This window comes from Vulpes vulpes, chromosome 11 (genome assembly GCF_048418805.1).
Source record: "Vulpes vulpes isolate BD-2025 chromosome 11, VulVul3, whole genome shotgun sequence".
In the NCBI taxonomy this organism is placed as follows: Eukaryota; Metazoa; Chordata; class Mammalia; order Carnivora; family Canidae; genus Vulpes; species Vulpes vulpes.
The window spans coordinates 95,796,251-95,812,784 of NC_132790.1; the positions used below are offsets into that span (position 1 = coordinate 95,796,251).

The 16,534-nt window shown below is 34.3% G+C and overlaps 1 protein-coding gene across 1 annotated transcript in view; it reads left to right on the forward strand.

The window, feature by feature from the left end:
* EIF2A (eukaryotic translation initiation factor 2A) overlaps positions 1 to 16,534 on the forward strand; it is a 32,603-nt gene that overhangs the window by 13,968 nt on the left and 2,101 nt on the right. Inside the window, exons 4-12 of the mRNA XM_026015736.2 lie at positions 313 to 431; positions 1,432 to 1,531; positions 1,889 to 1,971; positions 3,510 to 3,583; positions 3,721 to 3,865; positions 4,044 to 4,160; positions 6,651 to 7,222; positions 10,529 to 10,642; positions 16,310 to 16,438. Of these exons, the coding sequence (XP_025871521.1) occupies positions 313 to 431; positions 1,432 to 1,531; positions 1,889 to 1,971; positions 3,510 to 3,583; positions 3,721 to 3,865; positions 4,044 to 4,160; positions 6,651 to 7,222; positions 10,529 to 10,642; positions 16,310 to 16,438 (1,453 nt within the window). The remainder of the gene's footprint in view (positions 1 to 312; positions 432 to 1,431; positions 1,532 to 1,888; positions 1,972 to 3,509; positions 3,584 to 3,720; positions 3,866 to 4,043; positions 4,161 to 6,650; positions 7,223 to 10,528; positions 10,643 to 16,309; positions 16,439 to 16,534) is intronic.

The following is a 16,534-nucleotide window of genomic DNA, read 5'->3' on the forward strand; positions in this document are numbered from 1 at the left end:
GGTTAGCTCTGTGTCCACTTAAAGGCCTGTTTTCTTTTTAACTGAAAGTGTAATCATCTATTACATTCTTCTGCTGATTTTGTACTTCCCATTATCAAACTTTTATAGGGATATTTTGGTAAAATGTACACTTGGTTTTTGTTGTTGTTAAGGTGTTTATTGGCTATTTTCTAGAGCTAACTGAAAATTGATTTTTATGAAAATGACCACTTTATAGCAATCTATATTTGAAAAGAGGTATAAATGTTTTGGATAGTACTGGGTATTTCAAAATAGTATTTCATTGCTGAAGTAATTTCTTTTTGAAACCAGAATAAATGTTATCAATGTCACTAACAAGAAACTACTGCACTCCTTCGACCTCCCAAAGGCAGTTTGCCTTGAATTCTCGCCAAAAAACACTGTCCTGGCAACGTGGCAGCCTTACACTAGTAAGTATTTTCCAGTTGTAAAATATTGACAGGAATCCATTCAATTCAGTGGGAAGAAAAGAGAAGGTTTATAATCTTTAAGAAAGTAATTAATCTTTAGATAGTAAATAGTATTTGTGAATATCTTTACTCAATAATGAATCTTGTATTGCCCTAATATATAATGTACTTTAAGTAATTTCAAGGTATAGTAAGTTAGTGAAAAGATCCAGCATGAGATAGAGAAAAATTAAAAGCTCTAGGAAAGTTTTAGGAAGTGAATAACCCCTGGAGGAAGATCTCAAAAATTAAGAATAATGATGACCTTTAAATGAAAAACATTTTAAATAATCATTGTAAATCAAAGAAGTACAAGAGACACAACATGTAATAAATGTGTATAGTATGACAGTAGGAAATGGCATGCCATTTTTTAACACATTTAAAGATAGAACAGTATGTTATATGCACATTTTATGTGGCTTTGCTTCAAATAGATGAATAATAAAACATATGTATAGGGGCTTTTTAAACATGTTTTTAATAATGTGGGTATTGTTGAGTTAAATATGTAATAGTCCATGGTCGGGTTATAAGCCCTCTAGGTTTGTTTTTTCAAGAGGCATAGACTTATTTCCAAGTAAATAAAAGGGAAATTGAGAATCATAAGTAGTTTATGTAACTTTGTGTGTTTATGTATGTGACTTACGGACTCAAGATTTCATAATAAGAGAATTTAACCATTTAACTGCAAACCATGTCAAGCTTAATAAACAGGTCTCTATACTTAAAAACTAAAGTAATTAACTCATTTCAGAAATGCTGAAATTTTCTCAAACAGCTCTCATATTGTAGCTTTAGTAATAGATAATTAAATCCATAATTAGAGCTAACAAGGAAAGTTGATTTAAAGCAACTCTTTTACTTTAAATAATCTTGTTCAAAGTTATTCTAAGAGTGAATTCTTTTCACTAGTGTTAGAAGACTATTACTGTGGAAAAAAAATGTGTTTTTATTTTAGCTTCTAAAGATGGCACAGCTGGGATACCCAACCTACAACTTTATGATGTGAAAACTGGTACATGTTTGAAGTCTTTCATCCAGAAAAAAATGCAAAATTGGTAAATAAATGCTTTAAAATACTAATTATTTACAAAATACTTTAAATATCTTCATAGTATAACATTTTTTCCTCAGATACTCGTATAGAAAATAACTTGTCAGACCAAAATCTACATCCCTAGGAATTTTGTATGTGGGCATATAATAGAGTAAAAACTTGATGTTTCTTTTGTTTAGTATTTGAATGCAAAAGAACGATATCTTTCTAGTACAAATGCTAACTAAAACTATTAGGATCTGACTTGACATCACAGTTATAAGTATTTTTCTTTAAATAGTAAGCAATATCACAAACTTTAACATGTGACACATTATACCTGTCTAATTTTTTTTTATATTCTTTCTTTTTAACATAGGTGTCCATCTTGGTCAGAAGATGAAACTATCTGTGCCCGAAATGTTAACAACGAAGTTCACTTCTTTGAAAACAACAATTTTAGTATGGAAAGATATATGAAATAAATTTATTATTTTCTATAAATGCATATAGCTTTACTGCCTTATATGGCATCATAGGGTTCTCCTAAATACTATTTTAATAATTGCTGTTTTATTAATTCATTTGAATAACTTGTGTTAACTAAAGAAATTATAATATAGATTTTCTTTTATTTTTCTAAACTTTTTTTTTAAAGATTTTATTTATTTATTTATGAGAGACACAGAGAGAGAGGCAGAGACACCGGCAAAGGGAGAGGCAGGCTCCCTACAGGACGTCTGATATGGGACTCAATCCCAGGATCATAACCTAAGCCAAAAGCAGATGCTCAACCACTGAGCCACCCAGGCATCCCAATTTTTTTTTTAATAAGCTTTTATTGTCTAATAATTGCTATTAAGACATTTGCATACTTCTTTCTGAGTTTAGTTGCTATTGAAATTCTGTGGTACAAAATTTTTTAATGTTTATTGTAGAATTTGAAACAAAAGTAGACACCTAGTCCCAATAACCTTCAACCCATTGCCCATGCTACCTCATCCATACATCTCTTTACCTAACATCTCTCTTACTCTGCTAAAGCAGATCATTTTTCCTAAAATATCTCCATATGTATCTTTGAAGATTAGGGCTTTTTAATTTTTTAAGACTTAGCCACAATACCATTATGACAGATTATATAAAATATCTGGTCATTGTTCAAATTCTAATTATTGTAAATGTTATAATTTTTTTTTTTTAAAGTTAGGCTCCCAATAAGGTTCCTTACATTGCAAATTGATATATCTTAAGATTTTTTTTAAGCTCTAGGTTCCCTCTCCATCTCTTCTGACCCCCACCTTGAGGCCTTAAATTTATTATTAAAGAAACAAAGTTGCTTGCCATATATTTTCTTATAGTTGAATCTTGCTATTGTATCCTATCTTATAGTTTAACATGTTCATCTGTCCCCTAAATAGCTCCTTGAATCTAGAACTGGTCAGCTTCAGATTCTTTTTTGGGGAAATGAGGGCAAGTCTACCTCATAAGTGGTGTTCCTTTCATTTAACAAGAAGAATATAACATCTTATTGTCTTTAATTTTGTCGGATTAGCTGACATTAATGTTCAATGCATAGATCCATCATTTCATGAGTAGATACAAGTTGGTGATTTTCCAAGTCTCCCTGCTTCCCCATCACTTATAAGGTATATTTCTTCTATCAAGAGAAATTCCCCTATCTACTACTTATTATCTAGTGATACTATTTATATAAGAAAGGGCACTATTCTCTTCAAATCAAGCAATGGGAGTTAGATATGCAGTCCCATTACTTACTCAAGGTTGCCCAGGTAGTAAGGGACTGGGTAGGAAATTCAAGCTTAGGTCTGTGTTGTCCTCACTCCACGTTTTCTCCAATATGCTGTCTTACCTACAATGAGACTACAGGGAGCAGTATCAGTAATTACATTAATCTTTTATAATGCATTCAGAATTGATTGTGTTCCTGTTAGCTTCTCTCTTCCATCTAACACTATTTGCTTTTTTTTTTTCCTTAGACACAATCGCAAATAAATTACATTTGCAAAAAATTAATGATTTTGTGTTATCACCTGGACCCCAACCATACAAGGTAATTTCTGTGTTTTTGTTCATGTGGAATATTACTAGATTAAACCTTTTCCTAGTTCTTAGTGACTATAAAAACATGTCCATCATAGTTTATATGCCTCAAAAAATTAAATAGTGACTTATATGTGTGTATTTCAGGTGGCTGTCTATGTTCCAGGAAGTAAGGGTGCACCCTCATTTGTTAGATTGTATCAGTACCCCAATTTCGATGGACCTCATGCAGCTTTAGCTAATAAAAGTTTCTTTAAAGCTGATAAGGTTACAATGCTATGGAATAAGAAAGGTATGACAAATATACTTTATCTCATTTTTTAGGTCTTGAGACTTTTATTCCTGTATGTCTAGAAAAAAAGAATACCATGCTTAGTTAATCAAAATGTGCTGTTATACTTTTAATATTTTTCTTATCAGCATTAGGTTAATTTGTGTTTTAAATCTAACTAAAGTTTTTGCTGTTCTAGCTACTGCTGTGTTAGTAATAGCTAGTACAGATGTTGACAAGACGGGAGCATCCTACTATGGGGAACAAACTCTGCACTACATTGCAGCGAATGGAGAAAGTGCTGTTGTGCAATTGCGTGAGTATTCCACGGGTCTTCCTGTGATAAAACAATGGAAAGAACACAATACTGTAAATGTGATCTCATCCAAATTCTTGATCACATGATAAAACTCATATATTTTCATAACCTTGAAGGTAAAATTTCTCTTAATTAATAAACTTAAAATATCCCCAAACATCAATTATTTTGACAAAATCCAGTTAATTTAGTTAATGCCAGCACTTTAGTGGGGAACTTGCTGGGTAATTTCATTATAATAGCTCTTTGTGAACTTACTTATCATGACAGTAAGTTGGTTTGGCACTGTCTTCAAAACTGACAAATGTTACTTACCATTTCATCTTTTGTTTTGATGACTAAATTACTGTAGAATAATACAATTGTAAAATTCTGGTAACTCCTTGATTTTTCATTTTGAATTGAACCTGTAAAAGTAAGATAAACTTCCTTACAAAGGGCTATATATTCCCTCTGAAGTCAGAAAGTCCTCTTTCTTTCATAATTTAACATTCTGAAAGACCTAGTCAGTGTAACTGATCAAAAGAATAAACATATAGTTTTGAAAGGAGTAAACAATCATATCTGCATATACATGAAGTCACAGTATAAACAGCCACTTAAAATACATAGCAGAAGAAAAGATCCCATACAGAACAACAAAAGGCAGGAAGTATATAGGACTAATGAGAAGAAAACTTTAAAATTTCTAAGGGATAAAATGTGACCTTTATAAAGATGTCATTTCTCTCCAGATTAACCTAAAAATTAAAATGCCAGTAGGTTTTCTTTTGAACTAGATAAATTGGTTTTAAAGTTGATTTTCTTTCTTTCTTTCTTTCTTTCTTTCTTTCTTTCTTTCTTTCTTTCTTCCTTTCTTCCTTTCTTCCTTTCTTCCTTTCTTCCTTCCTTTCTCTTTCTTTCTTTCTTTTTCTTTCTTTCTTTCTTTCTTTCTTTCTTTCTTTCTTTCTTTCTTTCTTTCTTTCTTTCATTTATTAGAGAGAGAACACAAGCAAGGGACAGAGGGAGAGGGAGAAGTAGATCCCCAGCTGAGATGGGAGCCTGATGCAGGGCTCAATCTCAGGACCCAGAGATCATGACCTAAGCTGAAGTCAGACATTTAACTGACTCAGCTACCCAGGCGCCCCAACCTTTTTTTTCTAATCTTAAAAGTGTAAAAAGATTTTCTAACAAGGCAAGATGATAAAAGTGAATACGTATAGAATTCTGTGTCAGGGGAAGAAAAGTCCATAAATTAAAACAATAAAAAAATTGGAGAAAAATTTTTTAGACAGACAAGGGATGAATATGAGAAAGGTGAATTTTGTTACTATATCAAGTAAGTCAGTAAAAGACCAATACCTGGAGAGAAAAATAGGCATGAGTCAGTAAAAAATAGACCACAGAAACGATATAAATATACTAAGTAGTGCTTAGTTTATAATAAAAAAAGATAGAAAGGAAGACCGGATAACAATTTTTCTCTTCGTAGCTTGGCAAAGATAAAAGTATGAAACTACACAGTGTGAAGGGAGAGTGAAGGGAAAATATGAACTCGTAAGAACTACTGATGGAGCAACGGGTGTCTCAGTCGGCATAGCATGTGACTCTTGATCTTGGGGTTTGAGTTCAAACCTCATGTTGGGGGTAGAGGTTGCTTAAAAGAAAAGAATAATCTTAAAACTTTTGATTATATTAAATGGTACAGCTTCTCTGTGGGACATTTTAGCATTATCAAATAAATGTAGGTGCCTTTGAGCTGCCAGGTTCACTCCTACAGCTGTGTTTGTGTACACTCACAGTTGAGAATATACAGGAATATGATACCTCTGGGAAAGAGCGAGGCAGATTTTAATGTGCTTATATAGAAAAATCTCCAAAATGGAGTACACTAAATGAAACTATAAAGAACTTTGTATGAGTGTGTGTGTGTGTGTGTGTGTGTGTGTGTGTTGTTTAAGAGAGATGCTTAATTTCAACAAAAAAATTCTGAAAGCATATACAAGGAATACAATAGAGGGCTGCCTTTGTGAAGATGGACTTATTTTGTGGCATATCATTTTCTATAATTTGTATTTTTATTAGTACTTGCCTACCCCTTCTAATGAAAACTAGTGTATTAATGGTACTAATAATGTATGTTTCTATCAACCTACATTGTCAAAATATTTTAAAGGAATTAAGATACCTTCTAATGAAAACTTCTAATTACCCCTTCTAATGAAAACTAGTGTATTACCCCTTCTAATGAAAACTAGCATATTAATGGTACTAATAATGTATGTTTCTATCAACCTACATTGTCAAAATATTTTAAAGGAATTAAGATAAAGCATTAATCTCCATAGTATATCATATAAAAATATTTTAATTGTGACATATCTTGAAATTTTGGATTTTTTTACTGCTTGATATGTTTATGAGTATTATTCAGTTATAACTTGGCTAATAAATACTATATTTATGTAATGATTTATTGCTAATTTGGGTTTTATATTCTTTTTCTAGCAAAAAATGGCCCCATTTATGATGTCGTTTGGAATTCTAGTTCTACTGAGTTTTGTGCTGTATATGGTTTTATGCCTGCAAAAGCAACGATTTTCAACTTAAAGTGTGATCCTGTGTTTGACTTTGGAACTGGTCCTCGTAATGCAGCCTACTATAGCCCACATGGACATATATTAGTACTAGCTGGATTTGGAAATCTGAGGGGACAAATGGAAGTGTGGGATGTTAAAAACTACAAACTTATTTCTAAACCAGTGGCCTCTGATTCTACCTATTTTGCTTGGTGCCCTGATGGGGAGCATATTTTAACAGCTACATGTGCTCCCAGGTTACGAGTTAATAATGGGTACAAGATTTGGCATTATACTGGCTCTGTCTTGCACAAGTATGACATGCCGTCAAATGCAGAGTTATGGCAGGTTTCTTGGCAGCCATTTTTAGATGGAATATTTCCAGTAAAAACAATAACTTACCAAGCAGTTCCAAGTGACGTACCCAGTGAAGAACCTAAAGTTGCAACAGCTTATAGACCCCCAGCTTTAAGGAATAAGCCAATCACCAATTCCAAACTGGTAAGTAAAGTTTTACTACTTTGGTGAAACAAGATTTTTCAGGGTGTGGAGTTCTCGAGACCTTTTTCTCATGCGTATTCTTGCATTACTTAGCACCTGATTAGAATATAAACTCTAGAAATCATGGAGGACCTACTGCTGAAGTTAGTGAACAGCTAACATAGTTAAGTTGACAAAGCAGTCAATTTAAAGCAGTTCACATTTTACATTTGTGGGGAAAAGAATGGAGTATGACATACTGGCTTTATGGAGATCGTGGGCTCAAATTCAAGTGCCTGTCAGAATCGGCTGGTAATATAAGGCTTTGGTGACTGGCAGAGAATGGTGAAAGGGAGAGACCATGCCCTCTGGAAAGGCGATAACAACTGCACAGTAGTAGCCGATAGTTTCCATAGGAGATTTAGGCCCAGGTTGCCAAGACAAAACAAGTGTGGATGGTTATGTAAAATTTCTTGATTTTTAAAACACTGTCGTTCAAACAAAACATACTTGTTTTCCTTAGGCTGTCAGTTCCCATCTGTATTGTAAAGTTATGATCAGAGTATCAGTCAGATTCTCATATGCTTTAAAATGTTAACATTTCAGAGCTCAGGGGAAGCATCTGTTAATGACCTGAGTCTCTGGTATGACGTTAAGGAATAAAGTAGCTCTATAAAAATGACCAATATCGTTGGTATTATAAAGGTGACCATATAATAGGTGTAAACTGGGACCAAGTAAGCAGGAATATATAGTCACTTAAATATCAGGCACTCGGGGAAGTTGGTACTTTTTCAAAGGATAAACGTTCTTATGCCTCCTTTGTCCCACTCCTCACCCTTTCAGACACAAAAAACAGAAAAATAATGCTTCCTCCTCCGCAAAAAGTAGCAGTGGTCTGTAACTTCTTGACTTTACTGAAATGTTCTGTTTAAACATTTTTGTTGTATTATTTCCTAAAAACATATAAAAATGTATGAACAAACCCCATTTATAATACTTGCATTTAGATTTAAAAGATATAGTAGTCTTTGGATTTGTCTTATCTCTAAATTAAATTTTTCCTTATCTAAGATAAAAACAGAAGTAATCTCAACATATCCTGCTTTCTAAATATCTGTAAGGTATCTCAACAGGAGTAAATTCTGAATTAATATATATTTTTATTCTCTGATCCATAAAACTTATTTTGATAGGGAAAGGAAGAGAAAGATCTACTTTGAAAATAATGCTAAAACTTGGTAAGAAGGTCTTAAAACCAACATTGTTTTTTAACATTTAAGATTTCCACTTAATTTTCTTTTTTGTATGTGACATAGTGATTATGTGATCCTATCAAATCATTTTAGTTGAAGGAACCACATGGCCAATAATGAGAAATTTTTGTTTGTATCAAATTCCAGAGATGAGCTAAATGGCAAAAAAATACTGTCGAGAAATTACTGGAAACAAAGACATTCTAGGAAAGAACTTCACAAAGGAGGAGGGTTATATAGCACAAGGGAAAAAAAGGTGGGATTCTCTTTCAAGAAAAAACTTATTTTTTTTATAAATACAAATCCACATATGAATTATACTTAAGTATTTCTTGGCTTTCCAAAAAAAATATTTCCCCTTATATAATGTATTCATCAAAACAGTCCCATAATAATTGACATAAATGAAAAAACAAGTTTTATTACCAGGGATAAAATTATATACGGTGGGCACAGTACTAAAGGCAGAAAATTCTGCTTATGATCCATAATAGCTGTGTGGATTTCTTGTGTTTGTCTAAAATGAGTCTGCTAGTGACTGCATTGTATTTGTAGTATAGAAGAGCCTTGTAACTCATCCTTTCTTACATCATTTTTCATTGCTTTGTCATGTTTTTGAAGTTCTTACGACTAGAAACTTTTCACCCAAAGCAAGGTACTATAGAAGAGCTGTTGAAAGAATTTTGATGTATAAAACAGATGTTCAGCCAATATTGCTATGTCTTTAACGCTGTATGCAGTGTGGATAACAAGTGCAAGAGACTTGCCGTCAGATTTGTCTGTTCCACAAATACAGGTTTTCACATATTCAGTTACTTCAGGTAGAGCATGTACGGGCACAGAATTTCAATGACCTGAAAGAGTTAATGCAGCTATAATAAAGTCACAGTATGCTTTCCTGCTTCTTCTGTATCTTGTGTTTGAGCCCCTGCCCATTTCCTTGTAGCATTTGTAAGTATCACCTGGATCTGAGATCTAGTACTTAAGAAACTTCATGGAGATCTGATTCTTCTGATGTGCTTAGTATGATAGAGTCTAAGAGACAGCTAACACTGAGATAACAGCAGTTGGGAGGGAAATCAATAAGTAGATGAGAACCTGATAAGCCGTAGTGCTATCATGCATGCTCCGTGTTGCCTCAAGCAACTGTTGAGATGACCTAAACCTGTGTACGTATATTCTTTTCTTGAACTATAACTTACACGTAAAATTGTAAGATATTTAAAGGGTACGTCATGGTGATTTGATATATGTGTACATTGTGAGAGGATTCCACCCATCTAGTTAACAAATCTGTTGCCTCTTTTTTGTGTGTGTGTGTGGTGAGAATATTTGCATTCTTGGCAAATTTCAATTATACGATACATTGTTATCAACCATAGTATATTTTATACTAGTTCCTCCTTGATCCTATCCTTAATCCACCCTTTCTGTTGTGGAATATAGTTGATGGATGGCTGTATAAATATCTCATGATGGAAATGATTATCTGTTTTTATTATTTTAGTCTGACCAGTCATTTAGTTTTTTGTGGACCTCTTCATTATGTTAATCCTGGATTTATAAATATGCAGTTACCACTTCCTATTTGGTTTTTTTTTTTTCTTCTGGTCTTAGTTTTTCAATTTGCTTTTATTTTTAACCTTCTAATCTCTGGTTTTGCATGTAAAGACCTAGCAAGTAATTCTTTGTGCAAATGAGGCAGCTGGGTTTCTGTTGGCCGTAGTCAGATCCAAACAGACCCCGGAAGAAGCTGTTGTTAGTATCTAATTTCATAAGAAGCATGTGTCAGTAGTAGTACTAAGAAAAGTTCCATTATTTTAACAAAACTATATTGTATTTTTCTAGCACTTGTGTAACTGAAAGAATAGGAAGATCCTCATTAAATCCATCCTGACAATTGGAGTATACCTACTACTGATAAGAGTTTTGAAATATTCTTTGCCAATGATCTTAAAATAAATTTAATAAAATAAGCTTATCCCATGCTAACAAAATTATATAGTTTATGATAAATGTTTTTTAAAACATGGATTCCATTTCACAATTGTTTATTTTATATTTTCCACAGCATGAGGAGGAACCACCTCAGAATATGAAGCCACAAGCAGGAAATGATAAGCCATTATCAAAAACAGCCCTTAAAAATCAAAGGAAACACGAGGCTAAGAAAGCTGCAAAACAGGTATTTGGGACACTAATCTTTTCAAAACAAAATAAACAAAACAAGTTAAATTAGCTTAATTTAAATCTCAAAGTTTAAAGATGATAGTCCTAAAAATATAACTATTACGGGTTTTTAAGATTTATTTATTTATTTAAGAGTGTGTGCCCACTTTCGTGAGCACACGAGCACGGAGAAGGTCAGAGGGAGAGGGAGAGATTCCTCATGCAGACTCCCCCATGAGCATGGAGGCTGACAACACACAGACAACGTGGAGCTTGATCCCAGGACCCCTGGATTATGGCCTGAGCTGAAATCGAGTCAACCACTTAACAGCCACCCAGGCACCCCAAGACTTGACTATTATGTTACATAGTCAGAGTTAGACTTAAATAGCCAGAATGCCTTTCCTTTGTTTTTGCCTATGAATTTCTAAGTAGTTCTGTTTGTATAATAAGGAAGGGAGGAAACTGGACTTGACCTTAAAACCGGAAACCCTAATGGGATTGTATAGTATGTTACTTGCTACAGACTCTTCTGTTGGAGCCTGTGTGAAGTGGTATAGTTTGCTCCCTGAAAGCATCTGTTAAGAGAGATCAGACGTTACGTGACAATAAAGCCATTTTGTTAATCAGTATTACATCACTATAAGAAATTATTCAGGGGATCCCTGGGTGGCTCAGCAGTTTCGCGCCTGCCTTTGGCCCAGGGTGCGGTTCTGGAGTCCCAGGATCGAGTCCCGCGTTGGGCTCCTGGCATGGAGCCTGCTTCTCCCTCTGCCTGTCTGTCTGTCTCTCTCTCTCTATCATAAAATAAAAAATAAATCTTTAAAAAAAAAAAGAAATTATTCAGCTGGGAATCTAAACACCAGAAGTACCCAAAACAATGGAGTTGATCTAAAATAATTTTTTTTTAAGATTTTATTTATTTGACAGAAAGTGCACAAGTAGGCAGAGGGAGAGGGAGAAGCAGGGTCCCCGCTGAGCAGAGAGCCCGATGGCAGGGCTTGATCCCAGGACCCCGTGATCATGACCTGAGCCAAAGGCAGACGCCTAACCAACTGAGCCAGTCAGGCGCTTCTAAAATAATTTTTTTATGTGATTTTATAGTTGCAAAACCATACCAGTGTAATAATTAACAAATTATGATTGTGTATGGTTTGTGGTGATAGTGAAATCAGCTAGGCTAGGAGTATCTGGTTAATGAAATCCACATGATCACATTTTTTTAAGATTCAGACAATGCAGTCTTACTGTTAATGCTTGAATTTTGACAATTCTAGGTTGCTTATATGTTTTGGTAGGCAATTACTATTTTAAGATATAGAATTGCATTAGGTAGATGTAGTCTGCTAAAATCTGAGCTTTAAAAAAAAAAATCAGTGTGCTCTTTTGTAGTTAATATATTTCATCTCCAGAAATATCTCTAAATGGGTCAGGTTTAGATCAGCCGAAGCATAATGATCTATTCCATGTATTTGCTTGTGTAAAAGCAGTAATTGTCTTTATTTGCTTGTGTAAAAGGAGGAATTATCTTTATCAGACCTCTAATTTGCCATGAATATTACGAGTTAGTACTATCCTTTGAAGTACTAGTAGGTAAGATTTTTTTTTTTTCCCTAGCTAATATTTTCAGGTATAATTGACAAAAATTAAACAAAATTTTTTTAAATGTACAGTGTGATATGGTGTTTCAGGTATACATTGTGAAAAGATCCTTACAATTGAGTTAACACATCCATCCATCCAAAATACTTACTTTTTGAGGGATGAGAACGCTGAAGTTCTACTCTTTAGCAAATTTCAGTTACACAGTACAGTATTATCAGCTGTGGTCCATGTTATATATTAGATCCTGAGACTTTATTCATCTTATAACTGAAAGTTTGTACTCTTTTACCAGTCTGTCTCCATTTCCCCCACTCCATAGCCCCTGGCAACCACCATTCTTCTCTTTGTTTTTAAGAGTTTGACTTTATTTTTAATAGATTCCACGTATAAGTGATACCATGCAGTTTTTTCTTAGTCTGGCTTATTTCACTTAGTGCAATCCCTCCATGTTCATTCATGTTGTTGCAAATAGTTTTCAAATAGCTGAATAATAGTTCCTTTTTTTTTTTTTTTTTTTTTTTTTAGATTTTATTTATGTATTTTTGAGAGAAAGCCTGTGGGAAAACACAAGCAGGGGGTATGGCAGAGGGAGAAGCAGATTCCCCACTGAGCAGGGAGCCCGATATGGGGCTCAATTCTAGGACCCTGGGATTAGGGCCTGAGTGAAAGTAGATGCTTAGCCAACTGAGCCACGCTGGTGCCCCTGAATAATGGTCCATTTTATATATATTATCCACATTTTCTTTATCCATTCATCCCTGATGGACACTTAGGTTTTCCACCTTGGCTATTGCCAATAATGCTGCAGTGAACACAAGAATATAGGTATCTCTTTTGAGATAATGATTTTGTTTCCCTTGGTATATCTCCAGAAGTGAGATTTCTGGATCATATGGTAGCTCTATTTTTAGTTTTCTGAGGAACCTCCATACTGTTTTCCATAGTGGCAGTACAAGATTTCTACTCATTGAGATTTAAGGGCCTTCTGAAACCTACTCAACTTAGAGTCTTATTTTTATAAATGATAGTTCTTCCTCTTTATCAGAAGATTAATTATTTTAGAAAATCTTTTAAAATAGTTTTTATATACATTCCAGTCAATATACAATGTAGTATTACTTTCATATCTACAATATAGCGATTCAACACTTCAATACGTCACCCAGTGCTCATCAAAACAAGTGCCCTCCTTAATCCCTATCACCTATTTAATCCATCCCCCACCTACTTCCCCTCTGATAACCATCAGTTTGTTCCACTGTAGTTAAGAGTTTCTTGGTTTGCCTCTCTCTTTCTCTCTCTCTTTTTCCCCTTTTCTTGTTTGTTTTGTAAGTCCACATATGAGTGAAATTATATCATTGGTCTGTCTCTGGCTGACATTTCACTTAGCATAATACTCTCTGGCTCCATTCTTTTTGCAAATGGCAGTATTTCACTCATTTTTATGGCTAAGTAATACTCCATTGTATGTATATACCACATCCTTTTTATCCATTCATCAGTTGATGGGCACTTGGGCTGTTTCCATAATTTGGCTCTTGTAGATAAGGCTGCTGTAAACATCGGGGTGTCTATATCCCTTTGAGTAAGTATTTTTGTATTCTTTGGGTAAATACGTAGTAGTGTGATTGCTGGATCAAAGGGTAGTTCTGATTTTAACTTTCTAAGAAATCTCCACACATTTCCAGAGTGGCTGTACCAGTTTGCATTCCCACCAACAATGCAAGAAGGTTCCCCTTTCTCTGCATCTTCGCCAATACCTGTTGTTTCTTGTAGTGTTGATTTTAGCCATTCTGACAGGTTTAAGGTGATATCCCATTGTGGTTTTAATTTGTGTTTCCCTGATGATGAGTGTTGCTGAGCATCTTTTCATGTGTCTATTGGCCATCTGTATGTCTTCTTTGGAAAAATGTCTATTGAGATGACTGGTTGACTAGTTATGGCTGTGTGATAGAACAAAAGTAAATGGTCCATAACAGGATCCACCTTCTCACTCCTGACCTGAGTTAAGTAATCAAAGATAAAGGAGTCAGATGTATGTAATTTAACCAAGTATTTAATTATAATCTGGTGATGACTTTATAAGAAGATTGTGAACTTTACCAAAAGGAATTGAAACCAAGAATTTAATCTTACCATATATGCATCATTTTCAGAGAATGACCAGAATTTAAGTATAATAATGCAGACATTTTAACGTACTCTTGGTTGCTTAAAATATGGTGGAAAATTATATTTTATATTTCACTTAACTTTAATGGTTTTTTCACATGTATTGACATTAACCTATCCTAGAGGAAAATTTTTTTTGGCTCATTACAAACTAAATTTGAAACTTAAATTTTAAATTTTGTTTTATTTTTTATTTTATTCATGAGAGACACACACAGAGAGAGAGAGACACAGACACAGACAGAGGGAGAAGCAGGCTCCATGCAGGAAGCACAATGTGGGATTTAATCCCGGGACTGCACGATTAGGCCCTGGGCCGAAGGCGGTGCTAAATCGCTGAGCCACCCAGGGTTGCCTAAATTTGAAAAACTCTTATTTGATGTATGTCAAAAGTGAATTTTGACAGGCAAAGTATCTCTTCTTTGACTCTTTTCCTTTAGTTTTCTATTATGGAAATATCAAACTGCATATTGTCAGAACTTACAGGCTTCTTAAGAGTAGAATCTAAATAGTTTCTTTCTAACTACTCTGTTAAATGCTTGTTCAGTAATGTATTTTTACCTAGAAGGTTAGAAATTAATGTTCATTTCATTAGAATGTATAAAAAGTACAACTAACATATTAAAAAGAAAATTACTCCAATTCTATACTCTCCAAAAACTCTCAAGCAGACATGTCTAGATATAAAGATACAAAATGATACCGTTTCATGTCCCCATGGGATGCTTTGGTGTTCAGAGCATTCTACCTAGAACTCTTGAGTAGGAGGAGTTTTGGCCCTGGGGCTTTATGTATTCCACTGGGAATTCTATAAGAAAGAAATAGAAGTCTTATCCTGGGGCCGGTAAAGCCTTCTTTTCCCCCTGTTGTCAAAAATGTATGTCTTGTCATATAATTACAAAAGGGGAGTAGTTCTTTGACTACTTCATTTATTTAGCCCTGCAATAAAGCAAGTCTTATGCTGGGGGCACAAACAGAACAGTGAACAAAGAAACCTCAGGTACAATCTAACAGGAGAGAGTACAGTACACGTTTCAGTAGGGATACATACCATGTGTTGTGCGACTCATCTAACCTTTTGGTTTGGGAAAGAATTTCCCAAAAGGCCTAATGGACAAGTTAGGGTCAGCCAGGTGACCTCAAGTTGTTGTAGGCACAAGGAACAGCACACACAAAGACTGGGAAACAGGTCTACAGCACCTTAGGGGAAATGGAAGTGGTTCAGAATCAGAGATATGATCCCATTGGGAGCAATATAGTATCCCTTTGAGTTTTCCTTGGCACTTTGTTGCAGAGCTGAAGGGATCTGATTATAAATAAATCTCTGCAGGACTTACCCGGTAACATTATCCATTACATGTACTTGATCAAACATACTCAGTAGAATTGGAGGACGTCACAAAAGTGAAACTTCAAGCACCTTATATTAAAAGTCCCTTTCTAAACCATTAATATAGTGGCACATCCCAAGATATCCAAAAACTTGGAATGCTTATTGGCTGACACAGAAACCTCCTGGTTTTTTCTGTTAAAGTAATTTCATTTCGTTTGTCCTTTCATTATATTACTAATATACTAATATAGTTCTTTATTTTATGATTCTGCTACTTTACCTCTAAATTTTAGATCTAACGAAGTGTTCCCTATTATGACTACATAGTAAAAAACCTTTTGGATGTCTCCTTAAACTGATTTTTTTTTTTAAAGCTATATTGTATCTTTCTGTCATGGGACAATGTGGCATCCCTTCATGAGACCTTGAATTCAGATCTTTTATATAAAATGTAGTATAAAAGATAAAAATCACATTTTGGTTTCTGCATTTTATATACCAAGGCTATGTTGGTTGAAGTACTTTAATGTTTTCTTTTTTAGAAGATTGAATTTTTGAATATATTTCCTGTAGGAAGCAAGAAATGAGAAGAGTCCAGATCTGGCACCTACTCCTGCCCCACAGAGCACACCACGAAATACTATCTCACAGTCAACCTCTGGAGACCCTGAAATAGACAAAAAAATCAAGAACCTAAAGAAGGTAAGATATTGAAGTAAAAACCAGATGTGTTTATTGAAAGAGATCTGTGAGAAATACATAAAGAGAGGCATCTAAGAAGTTTGTAGCAGTTCTGAT